The following is a 21847-nucleotide window of genomic DNA, read 5'->3' on the forward strand; positions in this document are numbered from 1 at the left end:
TTCTTCCCACTGTCCTCAGATCAATTTTGATTTTGCTAGCCAGTTTTGTAAAATTGATTAAGGGATACAAATCTCAAAGACGGTATGTTCCAGCAACTCCTGTGCAAATTTATGTCAGGGTAGACAAATAGATGCACACAAACTTTGTGACCTGCCAAGGAGGCAACGTGAATTCAGTCATATCAGGCACAAAACCCCAAAACAAAACAAAAAATAGACAGAAAAGAGCCATAGGAAAATAACCCTTGTAAGCTCCACTTGCAAGATCTTGGTTCTTTCAGAGCATCCAAGCACATCTAGCACCAAACAGGGCAACATCACAACAGGTTGTTCCTGCTGGTTTAAATTGTTTGTACCACTGTGATCTGCCCCATTTGTGTCCTTCTCCATTCTGGATTCCCAACAGTGGAAGACATCAGCAATCCTCAACCATTTGATAATGAATTAAATTGCATTTCAGTTCATTCGTACTGACAACAATTAATCTGAAGACCTGCTTCCCCCCCGCCTCCCGCCTTGAGCTGCGTATTTTATGCAGTAGGAAGACGAAAGACCCTTGACTTCAGCATCTTTGCTGTATGTGCTTAGAATAATAGGGCATACATGACTGAATCAACTCCTGGTGAAATTCCCCAGAAGGAAATTGCCTGATTGGGTTCACAGTCTTGGTCTCTGACTTCTTTCCTGGTAGCAAAGGAGCAGCTTCCATTGAGTGTGCTGATGAACGTGGTCATGGTAATGACCCAAGTGTACAACATGACTACAGAGAAGGGAGGTGCAGGCATCTCCCTGTTCCGAAAGTCAGCTCTCCTTGATGTGCTTTTAAGCACTTTGTCCCTTTCACCTCCCGCTCTTGCTGGAGTACACTACCACCTCTAGCAATCTATGATGGTAAGAAAAGAAGAAAGGGGATGTGGATTGGAGTTCAGGAAAGGAATCGTCTGCAGTTTGTCCTTTCTGGGCTCTAGTTTGTCAGCAAAAATAAATTCTTCCTAGGCAAAGTGGGCAGGTTTTTGATACGCTTTAATGATTATGGATTACAGAAAAGAGAATGCTGTCCTCAAAGACACCATCTATCCTTGTTTGAGTATATATAACAAAATGGATCTTGTCAACCACACCTACTGCATCTTTAAAACATCCTTATGTGCAGTGTGTAGAGGGATGCAAATTTAAACTTTTGGGGATACTGGGACAATGGGAAGACTATAGCTTTTGTAGGTCGTTCAGTTGTTTTTAATAGGGAACTTGCCTGAAAATTGTTTTACTGTGTTGCTGAGTTTTGATCTGGCATTGTCCCAATATCATGTTTAAGTGTTTCCAAATACTTTAGGAAATTTTGAGTGTGGCATTTTCTCTTTTTTACCTACTCCTTCTTAGAGCTCTGATCCCACAAACTCTCTGTACGCATATTTTACTATCTTCAATTTCCTACATGGGATACAGTAATGACAATGTCAGACCAGGCTGCACCTCAGGAAAAAGGACTGACTCACTGCCTGAAAGCAGGGAACTGCTAATGAGATAAAAAGCAGTTCTACCAGTGACTTAAACCTGCTCATTCTGTGTTCAGAAAGATTATTTCCACTGCTATTTGTTCAGACAGCTCTGTGAGAAACACCTAATGGCTGCCACACTAAAACTAAACAGTTGTTTCAAAAAGGGTCACTTCTCAGGCTGTTCTTGCTGTGTTTGTGAAGGTACAAGGGTTGCTTCCACTATCTTTATTTGCACATGTTTGGTAAGAACAGTTAATCAGTCGCAATATGGTATTTCCTCCAAGCAACTCAATCTGTCCCCTTCCCCACCCTGGTCACAAACTGCTTAGTTACCCATTCGCCTTTTTCTTCTCTGGTTTGGCAGCCAATAGTTCCTAAGCCAAACTCTCACCTAAAAGGCCACAGATTCAGCGTTTCCCTAAGGCCAGCTGAGCTTCTGCTTTGCCTCTGCCACATGGGAGCTCCTGCCCCACTCCATCTCCCATTTGACAGAAGTTGGGCCCTTCTGTGACGGTACAGTTGGGGTCCATAGTGGGGAAAAAGAGGCCACCTTCCTTTGCCTTTCACAGTGGGAAAGGACGGAACGCCAGCCATCAACAACCTTTGTTGATTTGTTGCAATCTTCTGCAAACCTGTGAAGTGGGCAGCCCTCTCCCCCATGTCTGATGAGATACGATTCCTCCAGACTGACAGTCCCCAGGGACATTTTTTGATGCTTGCCATGCTGTTCTTGTTCTCAGAAGACTGCTATCAATTTTGCATAGTTCTTTGTTTTGCATCTTCATTAGGCTGTGTAGTTCCTCATGAGTTTCTGCTGCTTGAAAAGAGGGGGATTTGGGTTTTGTTCACTCAGTGAAAACAGGATTTCCCCAACTCCTTGCTGTTGGGTTTGAAATTTTTCCACTTAAGAATAAAGAGTTTGGCACACAGCCATTTTGAGTTGGGTGGCACTGAAACAGGTGTCTGCTGTTACTATCTCTCTTCCCGTCCCCCTTTATTTATTTATTTATTGGCCAGTGGAAAAGACGGGTCAGATCATAAGTTGTAAGGCCCTTAAGACTGTTGGCTTGAAAAAGAGCTTTTTGTCCAAGCTGTGTGTGTACATATACACACACACACACACACAGAGCTAGGAGAATGCGTTTCGTTGTTTTTTGTTTTTTTTTTCCTAGCAAGACAATCCCATCAATGTAACTGCAAAGGTGGATTTAGTTATACGAACGGCTGTGTATCAGCCTACTCCCATGAACACCATGATCAGAAAAGCAAAAATCCCTTTAGCTGATAAAACAGCAACACAAATATGATTATTTATCTTATCCTCCAACCCTGAGGGAAGGGACCGTGGCCTTTGGTCCCTGCTGATGTGGTAAAACGAGCACTGTGTCTACGAGGAGCCCTGTGAAAGAAGGTCGCGCGGGTTGAGATTCGCCAGCTGCTTGTTACAGGCTCCATGACAGGTCAAAGTCCCGCATTTGCTGCCTAAACTGAAGCAAGTTCTCCAGCAAGCTCTGCTAACTGCGGTGTAGGATCAGGCCTCTTCCCAGTAGCCGCGGGGAAGGGGGCCGCCCATCCGACGGGGCCGCAGGGCAGGGGGCTGCCGCGGCGCGGGCTGGGAAGCCTCGGGGCGCCGAGGGGAGCCGCGGCCGGACCGGCTGCCGGCCCCGCGCCGCCCCTCCCCGGCCAGGCGGCGTGTTCCCCTGAGGGCGGACACCGCCGGCCGGCCGGCAGGCCGCAGGGCAGCGCCGCCATTTCGGCCGCTACCGCCGCTGGCCGCTTCGCGCCCGCCAGGGGGCGGCCCCCGCCGAGGGCCGCGCCGAGCCTGTGGGGCCGCGCGGCGGCAGCCCGGGGCCGGCGGGCCGGGCGGTTGGCAGCGCCTTGGCGCCGGTGGTGCGCGGGGGAGCCGCGCCGAGCTGTCGCGTCCCTTCCCTGGCTGGCCGGCGAAGAAGGCACCTGGGCGGGCGGCAGCACCCGCAGGGGTGGAGGTAAGGCGGGGGCGGCGGCGGCGGGTCGGGTCGGGTCGGTGCACGTGAGGGGAGAGGTCGGCCCCGCCGCCCCGCAAACTTCGCGCTGTGAGCGGGTCGCCGATCGGGACGCGCTCCCAGCGCTCCGGCCGCCCCTTCCCCACCCCGCTCAGCCCAAGTGGAGGTGCCCCCCCCCGCCCCCGCCCCCCAGCTCCTCCCAAGCCCGCGGGCGGAGGCGGCCCACACCTGCCAAACGCGGGGGGCTCGGCCGGTGCCCGCCCCCGCCGGGGAGGGTCTGCTGCTCCCCCGCGGCCGTCGTGGCCGGCCGGGGCCGGGACGGGGGCGGGTTCCCGCCCCGCCGCCTTCCGAAGGAGGAGGCCCCGGGCCGGCGGGTGGGCGCCGTGTGAGAGGACGGGACGGTCCCTGTGAGGGGCGCTTGGCTCCCCGGTCACAGGCACTGTGTGGGTGCAGCAGCCGACTGGCCCGGAGCCCCTGGAAAGATGCATTTTCCTAAGGGCTTCCCCCCCGCCCCCCGTTGTCTCCGAGGTCGCTGGGTGCTTTCCTCCAGAGCTCCAGGGTTTTGCTCGGTCTTGCTCCGGGAGCCGCTGTCTCTGTAGACCTGTTGCCGCCCGGTGGGTGTCTGGAAGCTGGCGGGACCGAGGCACACCTGGGCAGGGCGCGGGGGGCTCCTGCCGCCCGCCCTGTCAGGCACCGGCCGGGCGAGGGTGCACGCAGGTTAAAGAGAGAAAGGAGGAGGCGGGTAGTCGTCAGACTTGGGTTTGGGTTCTCTTTCCCCCCTCTATGTATGTAAACCCAGTATGGTGTCCCGCTCCCAGCCCGCTCGTCCTGCTGCCTTTCTGCACCGCGCTCTGAGGCAGGGAGATGGGACGCAGAGCCCTGCCCGCTGGTACTGTTGTACCCGTGTTGAGCAAAGGGGTGGGAGCCTCAGCACCACGGGCTGGGAGTCTGTCTTTCGGCACGGCAAACGCTGAGGCACGGCCCGTTGAAAACGGCAATTTTGCTGCAGTTCTTTTAATGGTTGGGGACGAACTTAGTGTCTCAGGAAGCCTGCCATGCAGCTAATCTGCCAGGTCTTTTAGCTGTGGAGAGACAGGCTCAGGTTGCCAGACTTTGCTTTTAGTTTGCAAGGTTGCTCAATGAAAAACGGTTTGTGTTAAACTCCTTGTTCATTAGTGGAACACAGGATTTGAAATCTCCGCAAGTCTTTGCAGCATCATGATGTGACAACCTGACAGCTGGTCTCAGAGGCTGACCCAGGGCTTGTTATGGAGAAGTGAGTAATTGCTGGTGCAAGGAGCAGCAAACCCTAGAGGTACCCACTGTTGGCTTAAAAGAGAATACCTGCAATGCAGGCACAGAGTGGTCCTCATTGGCAGGGTCTCCTGGAGAGTCCTGCTTGCAGCTGATTGACCCTGCAGATCATCTGTCTGTCTTCTGGCAAGACTGCTGCCAGCTGGCGTTTGAAGATGTAAAGGCCTTCTTGCTCCCACTTGATGGTCAGATCAGCCTGTTCTGGGGCTGTCTGTGGGCAGCTCTCATAAACAAGATGTTCTGATTGATGCAGGGGTGTGTCCTAAACCGAGTTAGAGCAAGAACAGGTTACCTGTATGATTATCAGAAGGATAAAGGGTGGTTGAAGATCTTTCCCACCCCTGCTTAGATTGAAGTGATTTCTTATATAGACAACAGGATTGTTTCTATTCTCCAAGCCATTTAATTGTGTTTTTTACACACAGATATGATCTGTATGTGAGGGATACTCATGAGAAAATCTTCCAGACATTCTTCTCAGACTGGAGAGTTTATGGGCTAGATGCTCTGCAGTAGGTAGATGGAGACCCTGTTTCCCTCTCTTCCACCATAGCAAAGCATGTTACATTCTAAGATTTGCAGACTCTTCTGAGTGGACCAACATTTGTGATAGTTTTGCTTCTCCACTCTGTGCGGTAGAGAAAAGAGCATTCCTGGGACAAAAAAAGGAGGAAACTGTTCTTCTGTAACAGACTGTATGCCCATGTCAAAGACGGGGGTAGGGTAGAAAGAAGACGAACACAGGGTGGACGGGGTACAGGCAAACAATACTGAGTTCCAGAAAGTACTATAGAGCTAAAGGAGATGGATGAAGAATAGTGTGATGTTGTTTTGCATCACGCAGCTTGGAATGGTGATTTAATGCTGTTTGCCACAGTGTTGGTGTAGTAGCTGGTGCTGCTTAGAGCACATTAGTGAGTGATGTGAAACTTGGGACTGGACCAAATCACTTCAGATCCTTTGCTGATATTTCTCTCATGATAAATGTTTCTTTATCAACTGCCAGCAAAGTACTTGGCGTCATTTGAGATCCTTGAGGAAGGTACTTCTGTTCTGGAACAGAAACTATGAGAAGCAGAGAGGGCCAAGGGCCCTGGGAACATGGATCACAGAGTCATTTGGAATAGCAATTGTTAAAAATATTACAGGAAAAACATGGTACTGTTCTTTGTTTAATATTCAGTATTTATCACGAGTCAGGTAAACTGACATCTCAGATGGAATAGTTTATAGACAAAACACAATGTTATTTTCGTTTTTTGTTTTAGGATATTATCTCAGGATTAGGTGCTTCCGTAGTACCGTTGACAGGTATCAGTCTCCTGAGCTTTTTCTGAGCCAGGGACTTAGGCCTGTGCAGGTAAGATGGAGACAGAAAGCTGGAATGAGTAAGATATAACTGGAATTTTAATACTAACTACTGTACAATTAAATTTACTTCCAGAGAAATTATCAGCTTACTACTGCAGTAAGCTTCTTTGGTGATAGGTAATTAGCATGTTAGTATATTAAAGGAAGAAGGCTTACAAGTGCACTGCGGGTATGGCTGAAGATCTAGTAGTCAGTCATACACAAAAGTAACTGAGAGGCTCTTTTAAAGGAGTTTGGACCAGATAACAGAAGAGGAGGTTTTACTCACTGTTCTTCTGTGTCTGTTATGCAGTCTTGCTGCCACACTCCCCTTTCTCTTTTGTGCTGGTTCTTATATGCAGTGGGTGTTCTTCCCTACTTCAAATCTTTCCCTTGGAACAAAAGTATGGATTTTGTTTGTTTGGGTTTTTTTGATAATTTCCTGTTGGTCTGGTGAGCTCAGGAAAAGGTTCAACAAGTGTTAGATCAGAACAAGAATGTGGAATTGAAAAGTGGGGAAGGGAGAAAGAGAGGGTGTAAAATTGGGTCATCCTGTCTTGTGAACCATAACTTTAGTTTGATTTACCCCAAAAAGATAAAAAGGGACTTAGGCTAATCAAATAGCTTCATGTGAAGACACTTTTAAGAGCAGGGGGCTCTTCAGTCAAGACTTTCCAAGATCTGTTTGATATAGGAAATGTGTGTTCAGATTTAATTTAAAATGTCTGCCGCTTTGCCTGTCGAGGGTGTTTCCTTACCGCACCAATACAATCAGAAAAAAAAGGATTTTCTGGTTTTGTGTGAAAATTGAACAAACCCTCTGTCAAAAGATGCTGGTTTCTAATCCAGAAAGACTGTAGCAAATTCTGTTGCTAGTAACGTGCAGTATATACAGGTATTTGGTAGAGAACTTTCCTGTCTCAAAAACAAGTCTTTCCCCACTGAAGCGAGCATTGGTTTTGGATTTTTGTAATTTTACACTTATTACCATTTGGGAGTACAAAAAAATTAAAATATATCTATCATAATTATGCAGCTCTGAATTTTTAAAACAAATGCTAGGAGATAGATGAGTGCAGCCTTTAAATCAGGGACTAGAGGGAGTGCTGAAGCATTTAAAATAGCTTGGGGAGTCTTGACACCAGCCCTTGACTGGGTGGTCCTCTCACTGTGCTGAAACCAGGGAAGTGTGGCTGAGGGCTGTAAGAAATGAAGTTCCATTTTATTTCTCATCCTTTGGTGATGCATTCCTTATTCCAGCTCTAAATCTTGGGAGATCTGCAGTTTGTCTTTTCCATCTCACAACTGTCTGTATTTCAAAGTGATCCAGCCTTTCATTGACCAGTGTAACATGGTACAAATACTAGCAGTGAACATTTCAGGTGGCGCTTCCCTGAAAAATATGGACTTCTGCTTTTTCTTCTTTTGCCCAGGAAAATAGTCAAGAAACTGTCCAGTTAGGGGATCTTGAAACATAGTCAAATTTTTTCTTATAAGAAATTTTAAGTGACTTTGAATCTCTGTACTAATTCTAAGAGTCTTAGAATATAATTTTTACTTTCTTATTTTAGTGTCTTTTTTCCCTTTGCTCTTGTATGGAGTTACCCACTGACATGGTAGTAGAGTGCTTGATAAGGTAGACATTGAAGTGGTGTGTATCCACAGTGGTATTAAAACCAACAATCTAAAAAAACTTGAACAAGTAGACTTATTTTTGTTTCTTTGGGTCCCCAGTTACAGTAATCATAAAAAGTCACAAAAGTGTTAATTGTAAAAGTTACATGTAACAACAGTAGTCTAGAATTTTTCATAGAAAAGCACAGTACTTAATTTCTAAATACTCCTGTAAGGGAAAAAGTCAAGATTTAAAGTTATTTGACTTCAAATATTAGAAGACCATGCACTCAGCACAACCCTTTTCATAGGAATAGAAAGTTGTGTATGTATCCTCACTGAGGGGTAACCCTGAATTCCAGACAGGAAATGTGACAATAGTGTTGTCCACAGTAACTTCTTTTTTTCTTCTACAAGATATAATTAACTTTAGCTTGTAAAAGCAAAGATTTTGTGCAGAAAGAAAGCATAGGCAGTTCTTAAACACCTGTTCCCTATAAATGCTTAGCTGACATCAGTCAGTTAAGCTCACCTGGACACCCCAAATTATTACCTAATGAGTGTATGGCTTTACAACCTCTCTATTTCCTCCTTTCAAAAAAACCCCCAAACCCTGCCTCTTGAAATGGGAGTCACAATGGACAGTAAAACATGGATGAGTTAATAGGCATATCTGCTTAAGATGCATGAAGGTACCTCCCCAGAAGAGCAGATGAAGGAAGCAAATGTTTCCATGCTGCCCAGGGATGGGCTTTTGCTCATGGTGCTGTCATTACCTAACCAAAATATGCTGTGATGCCATGAATCCCATTAATTGAAGGAATTTAGTAGGCTGTGTAAGGTTGTGTCCAGTCATATCTGCTGAAGTCTGTGCTGACTCTCGGCTTTTCAGAGACTGCAATCCAAGTGCAGATTTGAGCAAAGAGAATTATGTCCAGCATAGACATAGGTATATAGATAGAACTTGACCTCATTTTGCATGATGCATTACCCATAGGGAAACCTGAAGTTCATGGGCTTCAGTTTAGGAACTTCGTCAAGTTGGGTATCCAAAGTTGGGCTATATTAATTCCCCACATTTTTACATTAAAAGCAGCAAATTAAAAAAAAAATAAAAAATTCAGCATTAAAAGGGGTTGAACGTGTTTTGCTGCCATTAAACGCCACTATAGTGTCAACATAGTTGCAAAGTGTTTCAGTTAACAAAACAGGGATTCCAGAGATTGATTGAGGTTGTTGGGAATTTAACTATGTGACAGATTGATCTTAAGCTCCCTTGTTACAACCAGTTAATAACTGGGCTCTTTACCTTGATGATTGAAAGTAGGCTTATATTCAGAAGTCTGAAACCCATTCTCTCCTCCCCAGTTTCTGTAAAATAGAGGTGTGTGAGAGCGAAGTGGGTGGTCCTCATCTCTTTAGCTCAATGTCTAATTTAGATGTTTAAAATTAGGCAGTTGTAAGTATCCTGTTGTTGCACTCCTGGGACTGGGAATAATACCATTCCATTAGGATTGCTGCATGCAGAATTAGTCGTGTCCCCCCCCCCCCCCCCCCCCCCCGCAAAGTGGGAAAGGATTTTGAGATATATATTCCATTTAAATAAAGGAAGGACATGGGACTAAAGTTGCTCTCCAGCCCTCAGGCTTCTCAGGCAAAACGTTGAGATTCTGTGCTCAGGTAAAGGTAACAGCACATTGAATTTTTTCTCTTCAGAATACTTTTTTCTTCCACAGTCCCATATAGTCACAGAAATATTTTAACTCTTTTCCTCTTACATTCCAATTCAACACGTTCCATTTATGATAAACATATTTTAGGAATCAGATAGGCTTAGAAATCTGAGGTGGGAAAAAAAATCCATGTCAGAACTCATCCAGCCTTCTAATATATAGGGAGTGGTACTGAGACCCAGGGTATTCAAGATCTCTTGAGTAGCAGTTAAACTGATGAAGATGATGGCTTGAAGCACTGCTTGGCACTGCCTGTATGATGGAAAGAAAGGTGGGAGAGGAGTGGAAGAAATTTATTTGCATCTCTGTCCATATCGTAAATATTTTCTGATTAATCTTGTCTGCTTATGAACTAAAAGCAGATAGAACAGATACGTATTTTATATAGCGTTGTGAACCAACATATCCTAAAAATCCATGCTGTAGTTACTGAATATGCTGTAGTTACTGAATATGCCATATAGAAAGATGGGTTTTGTATTCCCATAGGATATAGAGATGAGTCTACTTGCAAAATAGGGATCAAAGCTGTCAATTGACTTCTCTGGCTCAGAAGGTCTACCCATCATTATTTCTGAGTTTAAAGAGGTGCAAGGCATGTTTATTTCTCATCTGTTTTGTAAATTAAGATCTTTGCAGCATACAGGACTCCAGGAAGGTCTGTATTCCTTATGCATGTCTGCATCCTGTACTTTTTTCTACATTAGTGAAGTAATGCAGAGGTAAAATCTATGCAGAGTCCAAATGCAAGAGTTTCAGGTTGTAAAACAATTGGCATATACTGTGGAAAGACCACGGAACTTTTTTATAGTGCAAAGACAGAATACAGAGGAGCAATATCCACTGGTTTTTTAAAGAGCTTATCTTCTACAAAAGCAGTGATAACAAGTGCCCCTTCATTTGAGTACTCGACATATTTAACTTACAGCACTGAATGCTTTTTGAAAACAAGCCCCAATTATCAATTTCAAAATGATTAAAATTTGGAAATGAAAAACCTATCCAAAAGGGGAAAATTATCAGATTCTTACAAAGAATCAAAAAATAGAAGATGTTACCTCTTTATGATGTGTGTTTTTTCATAAGACTGTCAAAAGTTATAAGGCATGTTCTCAATTCCATTTGGACTGCTTCCCAAGAACAGTGGCTGTATTGCTTGTCTTTTAGAAAATCAGTGATTCTTTGGAAGTACTTTTTCACGCTGAATGTAGTGCTTTTTAGGATCCATGTTTGAAAGCTGCTTCTTGCTTTTGATTGCTCTTCTGACAAACATAACTCCAACTCTTCAATTTGCTGATGAATTCCATTTTGGAATTTCTCAATCTTGCTTGTATTCCAAGCACCAACAGGAAGATTTTTGCTAAATAGTTGGAAGATCTGTTGAAGGAACTCATAGATGATCACTGTGACATTCTTCTGTGTGACCTTGGTAATCTCAACGGGGAATCTGAAATCAGTTGTTTCGCTGAGACACTGCTGAGAAAAATAACTACCCATTTTGCACAGAAAGTTCATATGGTGGTAGTGCACTTTGATTCCTTGGAAAAGGCAAACTGGATGTGAGATTTTGATGTACAATGCCAATGTAATGCAAACTCGCAGTAAACTTCTCTGAACCAAGATGCTCATGCTGATGAAGTAGTCAGCACTATTTTCCTTGCCTTTTTGCAGATATGTAAGCTTGCAGTTTCTTGGTTGTCTTGTCTGTGTTCACGTTTGTCTTTCATGTCTCTGAATTTATTTCCTCAGTATGACATGCTGAGTATTACTCATTTTATAGGAATTGTGTTTTTATCAACTGTGATCCTGCCAAGGTTTACTGTTTATTTCAGTTTCAAATAGTTGCAAAGGTTTGCTCATTGCTGCTTTGACTGTATTTAATTGAAAAAAGAGTGAATCAGTCTGGTCAGTCAGAGGACATGGACAGATTAGCAGGTTAGAATCTGGTAAGGGCATTTCATTTTCTCATAATCTTACCAGAATAGGCAGTCTTGCTTTATGCTGAGAAATTTTACTTTTATGCTTAAGTTGGCAAAGACTGTGAAAAATAATTACATCCCCAGATAACAGATCTGCAGATTATGTGCTCTAAGCAAGATGTAATTTTATTGATTTAAAAACAAATGTCTTTTTTGGTAGGACAAATTGGTTTGGGGAGTGTCTTAAATTTTATTAGCAAAATAACCCTGTTGTTGACACAAGCTTTGACTCTACTAGGGCATATGTTGCTATCACTATGATGGCAAAAAAAGAATTATATACAACTCTTTCTCCCAAATCTCTGATAGTTTGCTGCTCAAAGAATCTTTCTTCTACTTCATCACTTGACGAATCAGCCTGAATTTTGAAAACCGTAAAGGAAAGCATGCTTTTTTAAAGAAGAGGAATTCCTTACATTTCAGAGTAAGAAAACTTCTGTTCTGAAGCCTCCTCCTGTGAAGACAAGTTCTCAAGGAGACTGAATTTACTTGTGTTTGTAGCAAAATGTCCTTCCTATCTTCAGGACCACCCCAGCCAGTGTAATGCTGGAACGTGTCTTCCAGTGTCTGGCCAGTGTACTTCCCTGAATATCGAGTCTTTGGGCTATCTTGTAGCAGGACTGCAGGTAGCCACCAGCATGTTAATTTTAAGTGCCCAAAACAGCCTCAGCCTTTTGTGATGACAGTTCTGAGGTAGTGCTACATAAGCACTGTGGCTTGAAATGAAAGTGCTTGGTTCATTCCTGAATATGCACTACCAAAGTGCCATGTTTCTAGGTATTGCTGGCTTCCTCTAGTGTGGTTCCTTTTGACCAGCACTTTTAACCAGTTCCTGTAATCACAGTATGAGAACTCACTGGTGATTGAACACTGGATTGAATATTAAGATAAGCAAAAGTTACAAGGCATTTAGCAGGCAGATTTGCTTATCTTCTTGTGGGAATCTTTAAGGATTGCTAAATCTAAAAGTGAATGAAAGTGATTTGGTCACTGAAGTGTACAGAGTTTTGAAAGCCAGTGGACATGCCCTTATGTAAGTTAGTCTGCATAATTACAAGGATATTTGAAAAAGAATATGGAGAATGTTGAAGCTCAGGAATGTTTGATGTAAGCAGCAGAGGAACTCTTAGATACTCTTGAGATTAGAAAGTATTTTGTTAAAAAAAAAAATCATGTTGATGCTTGGGAGGACCTGTTATAATGTGTCAGACTGAAAGACTGCTATGGATAAGCAGTTTCTTTAGCAAGCCACAGGATGACTTCAGCAGTTATACCGTAGGACCCTGCTAATATATTAATATTCCTGTGGTGATTCTTCTTGTTTTGCTACTGCTGATGCTAATGCTCTAGTAATATTGTGGTATTATCATAAATTACCTACACCCAGAGATCTTCAGAGAAATTAATTCATGAATGAAATTGTGGGGAGGATGGTTTTGTGTTTGAAAGACTGGACAGAGAATCAAGAAGGCTATGGTAGATTTAATGCATGGATTTACCACAGGTATCTTTTGGTGAGACATTGAATTACTCTCTTTCAGTTCTTAGTTTTTTTAAAGACAGGATTGTTACATTTCCCTTGGGTTTGTTGGGTTTTTTTCTGTATCTGTTTGTATTCCTTGGCACATTTAAGATACACATGATTTTCAGCGTGTAAGGGATCTAAACTTAGTTGGAGGCGTTGCCTTTGTTATATGTTTTCTAATGTTTTTGAAGTCTGTGCATGTATTGAAAGGATTTAAGCTAAACTGTAGTTAGCAGGTAGTGTTAACATGTAGTGTTAGGAAGATCAGAATATCTAATTCAAATTTAGTGTAATAAAAGGTTAGTGAAGCTTGTACTAGAGGGATAATGATGAGATCTCCTGAAATTAGATCTATCACAAAAGATCCCAGGACACAGAATGCATTTAGTAGTCATTACATACAGTCTAAAGCAGCAGCAAATAAGTTTCTCTGATTTTTTTTGTTAAAAAAGGCAGTGGAGCATTTCTTTTTTAACTGAAGACGTTATAGTGTCAGAAAATTCTGGCTTTAATAGACTTGACTGAGCAGTATTAAAATAAATAGTGGACTGAATCAGATCTTGAGGCATGGCTGGAAGTGTATAGTGAAAGATTAGTTATGTATGCTGAGCTGAAATGGGTTCATTGAAGGCATCATATGAGAATAAATCACATCAGATTCATGTCTAGGTTACAACTAGAGTAATCGCATTAAGAATGTCTATACAGTAATGCCAGAGAGGTCAGAGTCTGATCCAAAAGCTTTACCATTGGGAACATGGTTTTAATGTCTGGCCATAGTTTTGATAGTTCAGTTCAGAATTAAATTTTAATTCACCTCACCTTTAATTTGGCTCATTCTTTACAGTAGAAATCTCAAGACAGAATTTCAGTTTAGTGTACATATGCATGGCTCTGTTGCATTAAATGGAACAACATCGATTTAAATCAGGTGAGGACCAGTACTTTCATCTACTGATGCAACACGAAAAACACCTCAATGTTGCATGGCAAAGCTGGATCTGATTGACTGTTAAACTGTTTTATTCTGTTTATACACTGGAGAGCAGTCTCTTATCCCCAGTCATCCCTTGCTTTCCTTCCATTGTGATTTCCTGGGTGATCCATGAGCTATTTGTATGTTGTGAAAAAATACTAAAATTTCAAGGGGAGATTAAGCAATAATTAAGCGTCTTTTAGGTGTTACTAGGGAAGAAGTTTTCTCTGAAAAAAAAAGAAGAGGCAACAACAGAAAACCTGTTCACAGTTACTTCTAGTTGAGCTAGTTATAGGTGGTGAAGGAGGGAGTATATTCATTGTGGAAGAACCTTTTGGCCATGGTTAAGGATCTGAGACCTGTTGGCTTTGTGCTGCTTATCTAGGGACAAGTAAGGATGATTGCTTCCCAGGGAAGTTGAGTTGTCTCTACACAATACTGTAACTCTCCTACTTTGAGGACATCTATTTTACCCACATGAAGGTTACCATCTTCCAAATTAAACTCTTCTTCCCTGAAAAAAAGAGAGGAAAAAGAGATACACACATTCTACCTTGTAGTGCAAACCATCCACCCTGAGACCAATCTCTGCACACTGACCCTTTCTTAACCCATCACTGGCTGTTCCTGCAAACATGGAAATACTTTCCCTGTGGGAATGAGAAGAACTGCTTGAATGAGCAAATCAGGAGCTATGAATCTATGCTTTTGTTTCAGTGCTTTAGGTTCTTCTAAGCTTTGTGATACATTCTTTCCTCTTAATCACCACTCTGGAGTTTGGTCAAGGGATCTGGAACAGCTGGAAGAACCATTTTTTCTCTAGTGCGATAGAATATGTTTGTTAGTTGGTTTATTTGGTTGTTTTTTTAAATAATAATTTTAAAAAATCACTCCATTACAGATTTTGTATGTCTGTAATAAGAGTGGGCATCAAAATGTCTTGTGCTCACACAGGCTGTCATGCTTCAATGAAGGCTAAAGAACTTTTCCTGGACTGTGAATCCCATTTTGTGCCAAAGCCCTTGAGGACATGAAAATTTTGTGGCTTAGGAGGGAGCTGAAAACAAACTTCAGAGGTCAAAGCTGAAGCAATAGGTCTGCTACAAAGGACTAGGAGACAACTGAATGGAACTCAGATCCCAGATCAGAATTCACCTATGTAATGCCTAGGTTCAAAGTGTCTTTTAGTTTTCCTGTATTTTAAGAAATATTTCAGCAAATTATGGCCAGGGACCAGCAATTCCAGTAGGAAATCCACAGTCTCATCTAAGTGCTTATAAAGTACTCATCTCACCTCATTCATGTTATTGAGGGCTGAATAAGTGAAGGAACACTTGCAGGGATAAGAAGAAACGATTGATCTTTATTGGAGTATCTGCCACGAGGAAAATGTAGCGGTCATAGCCTACCAGAAAAACAGAGGTGGAATACCCTACAAAGGCTGTTTGGCTTTCCAAGGGAATTTCCATCTGGCTGCATTGTCAGACTTTTTGTGTTAGATTTTTGTGACTCTAGTGTTCTCATCTGCTTGCAATCAATTGTAATAAACAGTTAGACTAGCATTATTGTTCATCTGTCTGTAAAAAGGTCATCTTGGCAGCCAATAAAATAGCAGTCATGAAAGTATGTCCACAGTGATGGGAGATACAAGGTTCCTAATGCTTCCTCACTTTTGCCAGTTTGACAGTGCTGGTCTTATTAAAATTGTGTGTTTATGTGGTAAAGTAAGAATCCAAAATGCCAGGCTAGATTCCAGGAGAGAGACTCACTTGGTTTTCCTGCTGAGCAGTGTTTCTTTCTGGGAAGAGTGCAGACACCACTGTATTTCTTCTCTCACATGTGAAAAACCCTTAGGCCTGAATCACAGAATCCAATAAATGTGATAGGGAAAACTCCACCCAGCCAACTTGTTTACCCACAACTGCAGAGGAAATGTTTCATGCTGCATATGTTTTTAGAGATCTTTGTTAGTCAAATTACTCTTGGGAGCAAGCCTCCAATAGAGCACAGATGATGTTGAGCTTAGGGTGAAGTTTTGCCACACACAGCTAAATTGATCTAATAGTTAGCTCCTACCCAAAGGTGCTGGTTGTGTTTCTCTTGTTTGGCCTTAGGACTGTTTCAGCTCAGTAAACTACTGTGACTTTCTCTGAGAGAGGCTGGGCTGGGAACAGGGATGGGGACAATTTTTTGCCTGCTTTTCTACCTTGAACTGACTAATCAGAGTAGAGCTGGTGCCAGCACATAGGGACGACCAGAACATGGCTATTAGCACAGGAACAGGACCTGCTTTCATCAGCAGGCAGCCTTCAGGTCACCTGAGATGATATGTTTAGGCTTGGATGATTTGATCTTGCTGATTTCCCATGGTAATGTCTCTGAGGAAAAAAGTGTATTTTCTTAGCTTTTAGAGTGATGCAGACAGTTTGGATCAGGTCTCCTTTGCCTTCAGACCTTTTTAAAAGGAGACATGACACTAAGAGGCTGGAAACCTAGTATTCTGAGTTTAGGAGCCTGTGCTGTGTATAAGGCAACCTGAAGTAGTCATGGGATCTTGCCTCATTGTGACAGCCACAAGTCCCATTTTGCAGGAGAGGGAAACATTAGCTATATTGCAAAGTGTCTCAGCTCCTCATCTCTAGTACTTGGTCCTGAGACTGGCTGCAGAATGCAGAACAGAGCAAAAACATTTAAAACCAAACTAATGAAAAGCTAAGAACCTTACCAATTTAACCTGAAATTTCTGAGTACTGTATGTGTGCTACAGACCTCTGTCTGACAGAGTTGATGCCAGATACAAATCAGTCTGGGTTGTATGTTAGCCTGTATGAGTATTAGAGGCTACAAACATGCATTAATATTATTCCACTTTACAGTATATGCATACAGTGATTCTGTAGGCTATCCTGTGTCATCCTCATAATAACAAATAACAGAGGTTTTTTGGTCATTTACATCGGGTGGGGGGCAACTGCTGTTCTGATGTAATGAAAACTTCTTTGTGTTGCTGACAAATCCTTTTTATTTCAGCATGACAGTTTGCTTGTAAGAAATGTCTTGAACAATGCGGCATGACTGTAGGAAGACTGCTAACTGAGTATTAATGCAGAATTGCCCGGACATGGTGAGGTGAAGACTTAATTATATGTGGCAGGTGTGTTTATAATTTTTAAAATTTTCTTTCATGAGCTAATGAAGCCTGGTTTCTGACCTCCTTTCACTCAATTCTCCAACTTGTTCTCATTGCTTTCAGAGCTTTCAGAAGGTAAGACAGAGGATGTAGTGTAACTGATTTTCAACTCCACATGTGCTGAGTGATTAGGTTTTTCCTTGGTGAGGTCAGTAGGCTTGTTTTCATCCCTGTCCAGCTGCTAATTTTGTGAACTCTGGAGGACAGTATTTATTCTGAGGTTTGAACTGCTCTCTCAAACATCATTGAAGCTGGATGATGGTTTGGAAAGTTATTGTGGGAAGCAAGACAGACAGTTGGACTGTGTAGCATCTTGTTTCTAGGAAATTGGTTGAGAAGTGTAAGAGAGAGATAGTTATATATTTTCCCTTAAAAAGTTATTAACACGCACAGTTAGTATGTCTTTGGAATTAAGCGTTATTGTCAAGTGTAGCTGCAGTGGACTTTTTGTGAACACAAGTGAAATAAGGTGAGGACAGACAGTATTGACATTGACTCAGTTTGACACCAGAAGTAATAACCATGCCAGCTTCTGCTTGTTTGGTTTGGGTTTCTGCGCCCCCCAGTAAATGTTAGTGTTTCAGATTAGCTTTGTTTCCCCTGGGTAGATAGTCACATCATGAAAAATTGTCATTACCAGCAGTTCTAACAGCCCGCCTTGCTAATGATCTTGGCTAAAGGATTAAATGGTCACAGGGACACTTTTCTCTGTGGTTGATGGGTTATCAAGTTACAAAGTTGTTGAAGGCTCTCATAAGCCTTGACAGGAATGTGTGATCACATAGGTTCCTGCAGCAGGGCAGATTCCTAGTTGGGAACAGTTCATGGTGCTCTGTGAAAATATGACTGTATCTGTTCCCTGTCTGCTGTGTGCATAGGGGTGTTTGGGGTACCATCCATTCTCACACTTCACACTGCATCAGATACAGTTCAGACTTCTGCTTGAAGACCTCCAATGAATCCAGTGACATTCAATTAATTTGCTCTGTAGATTGTGACTCCAGAGTGAAGAACTATTTGTAGTGTGTGTTTTGCTATTTAGGAGTTTGCAGAAGTCTGACTGTGAAAGAGCTAGGTGGGTTTCCTAAGCACTTTCTCACTCTGCTCAGTAAGAGATTGTTCGGACTGTATGGGAAGACATCACTTCTTGAATTAGTGAATTGGTGCATGTGCCTTTTAATGCAGTGCAGTTAATAAATGGTCTAGGCTTTTGGCACCAATGCTTATTTTCAAATTGCTCAGCACATGACAGGCAACTGAGCAGGCTAGCACATGATAGAACTGTGTTTTGGACAGCATCTGAACACAGGAACTTTTGATGTCCTGAAACTGTGAACCAGTTCACTGTAAAGCTTATTTCAAACCCCATAGGAATGACAGCTTTAAGATCCTTGACAGAATAAACTGGGTTTCTGTCTGAACACTTGCACGTTAGGCAAGGAGAGGTACTATGGCAAACTGCCACAACAGGCTGCAGTGCTATATACTTACTCATCCCAATTCCACAGTGGCAGACACTGACCGAACAGCTACATCCTCACTCCAGAGGCCTAGTAGTCACCTTCTGTGAACCATAATTGAGATTAGTTCTGTATATAGATTTGTATCAGCATTGTGGTTGCAGTGAATGTTGAATGCTGCAAGCAGAAAGCAGCTGTGGGCCCCAAACCCCCACCTGTTTCTAATAGTGAGGTTAGCAAGTTTCTGGAGAGATTGATGATTTCCTGGAAAAATTAAAACTGGGCTCAGTGAATGAGTCCCCTTTTAGTCCAGTACTCCTACTGACTGAAGAATAACCTGACCTGTCGACGCTGGGAGCTGCAAACTTTCCTAAAGCATCTTTCCTAAATGCCACTGTTGCTTTTGTAGAGACTTATAGCAGAGTCTTAGCACTAATGAGGAGAAAGAGAGGAATTCAAACCAATAACAGTATTTTATTGTCAGATGTAAAACACACACCTACCATGTAACAACATACTGAAGGGACTAAAAGTTTTTTATTATGAGTATGCCATTAGGCTGCAGTTATGCAGCAGGATTTATCTGCTGTGTAACTCCTGTATATTGAAAGGGTGAAGCAACTGAAATCTCTCTTGCAGGTCCCAAACCACAAGGTGTTACAAGGTGAACCCCTGAGATGCACCACTGTTTTGGCAGTTGTGTCAGTTTTGATTACCTGTGGTGCTACATGAAGTTAAAATAATAAACTAGAAATGTTCTGTAAGAAAAACTCTTGTAGCAGTGGCATGATTGTGTATACCATGATAGGCTAAGGACAGGGGAAGAGAACTACTTTCATTTGGTAGATTGAAGTTGAGAAAGTAACAGGCAGGCTTTCTGGTAGAGAAAAGCAGGAGGAGTCCACACTACACTCCTTGGTTGTTATGTCATTGCTTAAAATGTAAAAATTATTCTGGTTGTCCTGCATTTTTTAACTGAAACAGGCACTTCTGGGTGTGAAAGCCTCTATTTGAAATAAAAGTTTTGTCTGCTACTGTGCAGTTAGTACCACACCTATTTTTCTGTTCACAATTTGGATGTTAGAAGAAGAGGTGAAATGGGATATGATTGATTTTATGAAATAGAAATTTTAACTCTCTTAATACCTGTCTGAGCTCAGAACAGGTTTCGGTTTAACCCAGTACTGTATGTAGTACTCTTCAAGACTGCTGAAGCGTTTTTATAATAAGAATGGATTATGATCTTTTTCCAGACTGGATTGACCCTGATGTAATCAGAGCAGGGTTCTGGTTTGCACTGCAGATGAGTTGTTTGGTAGGATAGCACTTGTCTGGAGTCTGGAATTCCCCCACAGTCCAAAGTCTTCTTTGGTAACTCTTCAGAGCGAAACTGAATAGGACCAATTTTTAAAAGACAGTTGCTACTTAGACAGTGCTATTCTGTTAGTGGGCTGGCCAGAGGACAGCCCCAGTAAGTATGTTGTCTGAGAGAGATGAAAGAGCAGTCTTGGTAGTTACCTCTCTTCTCCTTTATTTATTTCTTCCTCTGCTGTGACTGCTAGAAAGATGCCTTCATTTTTTACCAGCATTTAGGTCCTAGGCAACCTGGACAGCTGTAGGCTGGACTGACCAGTTTGGGAACTGCTGTTGAAAAACCCTTGACTTGTCAGCTGGGCCCTCCACACTCCATGTCAAAGAAAAAGAAGTACTTGCATGATTCTGGTTACACCATATTTTCTGTCTACAAACTCTTGTGTCTTGGCAAGGTGATGAAGACAAGTAATTTCCAGGTAACCTGCATCAAATTTCTGTGGTGCTAAAAGGGTAAAGCTTTCCTTACGTTATTTCCTATTTTTTAAAAATTAAAGAGTATTTTGAGAAGTAGAGAGAAAGTGCTGTTCTGGCTTTATGGCTTTTTCTACCCATCTTGTCTCCTTGGTTTGGGCCACCTTTACTTTGTAGAGGTGTTACTTCATCCACAAAAAGAGTCCATTTTTTAACTTGGTGAGTGGTTTGTGGTTTGTTTCTGTTTTTTTTTCCTGTAGTTTATGCAGCAGCTTAATTTAAAACACTCCACAGGAAGGGTGTTGACAACTGCTATTGCCAGCCAAGCAACTAATAATTATATGATGCACCTATTCTCTCCCAGCATGGGGTAAGAAGGAAGGGGAACTCCCAGCGCTGAGTGCTTAGCACTGACATTCTTTTTTCTGGACAGAATTTGGGCTGAAGGATTAAGTCTTTGCATCTCTGTGAAGAGAGTTGTGGTGGGATTCTCACATAGACATTTGGGTCTTGAGCACAGGAGATCAATGGTAAGCTGTTTTTAAGGTGTTTAATTTCTTGTAAGGAATGTCCTTATAAGTAATATATACCCTTATAAGAAATATCTTTATAAATATAATGCATGATATTTCTAATGGGGTCTTGAACAAAGCAATTTCCCGAATTAAAATATTTTTTCCTTAATTTTGTTGCGGTTGTCAGCACCAGAAGCATTATTAGCAAATGGAGGCCTCATTTCTTCCTTCAACAGGATAGTGATAATTAGCTTGGAGGATATGTATTTTGTTCCCCTGATCCAAAGGACTTGGTTCCAGAAAATCATTTACTGTGATAGAGTCTCAACCTACACACAAGTTGGAGGTATACGGAAATCACCTGAATAAGTTCAAACATACAGAGGCCTTTACTCTAGCTGCCCAAAGGTGAATGAGTAACTGTCCTCTGTTAATCACAAATTGATGGGCAGATGTGCTATGTTGGAAAGAGGCACAGGAATGGGAGAGAAGATGCCGGGCCTTGGAACCTCAAGAAGTTTTGCATTTTCTCTCATCAACTAAGTTTGCCCCTTGATACTATTTTTGGTTTTCCTCCCCAGAACTTACCATTTTCAGACAGAGACCTTAAGCAATACCTTATAAATATCTTCAGTCTAAAATATTGCTATTCCTTTGGAAAGTGATAGTTTCCAGAGCTAAGAAACAAGACAGTGAAGAAGAGGTGACTATCAAGCAGTTAGGTGAAGGACTAGAGTACATGCAGGAGACAAGTGAACTCAAAAGTGAATTAAATTCGTCCTCTACTCTTCCATCTGTCCCAGAAAATCTAATGAGTCATGTCCATACCTTTTTCCGGTAACTTGAGCTGGCACCTCCCGCTTCTACTATTTTCTGGTTTGCTTACAGGTTGAACTTGCTAGTTTAATAGTTATGACCATGCCTG

At 42.4% G+C, this 21847-nt stretch overlaps 2 protein-coding genes across 7 annotated transcripts in view; one reads left to right on the top strand and one right to left on the bottom strand.

Moving 5' to 3' along the window:
• Positions 1-2895: 2895 nt before the first annotated feature.
• Positions 2896-21847, top strand: part of MOB3B (MOB kinase activator 3B) — a 119433-nt gene continuing 100481 nt past the window's right edge. For 2 of the 6 annotated variants that reach the window (XM_069775997.1, XM_069776002.1), the window contains exon 1: positions 3354-3484. The gene's annotated coding sequence lies outside the window, so the exon portion shown is untranslated. Of the gene's footprint in view, positions 2960-3353; positions 3485-20208; positions 20413-20840; positions 20938-21847 lie in introns of those variants that run through there. The other 4 variants (XM_069775998.1, XM_069775999.1, XM_069776000.1 and 1 more) reach the window with 4 other exon arrangements.
• Positions 9095-20423, bottom strand: LOC104324729 (interferon omega-1-like). The gene is made up of 4 exons (XM_009929035.2): positions 20368-20423; positions 14426-14486; positions 10601-10965; positions 9095-9158 (listed from the first exon to the last, which is right to left on the bottom strand). Exons 1-4 carry the CDS (start codon positions 20421-20423, stop codon positions 9095-9097), a joined length of 546 nt encoding a protein of 181 aa, XP_009927337.2.

This window comes from Haliaeetus albicilla, chromosome Z (genome assembly GCF_947461875.1).
Source record: "Haliaeetus albicilla chromosome Z, bHalAlb1.1, whole genome shotgun sequence".
In the NCBI taxonomy this organism is placed as follows: Eukaryota; Metazoa; Chordata; class Aves; order Accipitriformes; family Accipitridae; genus Haliaeetus; species Haliaeetus albicilla.

Coding starts and splice junctions, on each gene's coding strand:
- LOC104324729 (XM_009929035.2), bottom strand. CDS start 20,423: ATGCAGGTTACCTGGAAATTACTTGTCTTCATCACCTTGCCAAGACAC. Junction 10,966..14,425: donor GTAAAATAGATGTCCTCAAA/GTAGGAGAGTTA, acceptor TTTTCTCAGCAG/TGTCTCAGCGAAACAACTGA. Junction 9,159..10,600: donor GTCCAAATGGAATTGAGAAC/ATGCCTTATAAC, acceptor AGGACCACCCAC/TTCGCTCTCACACACCTCTA.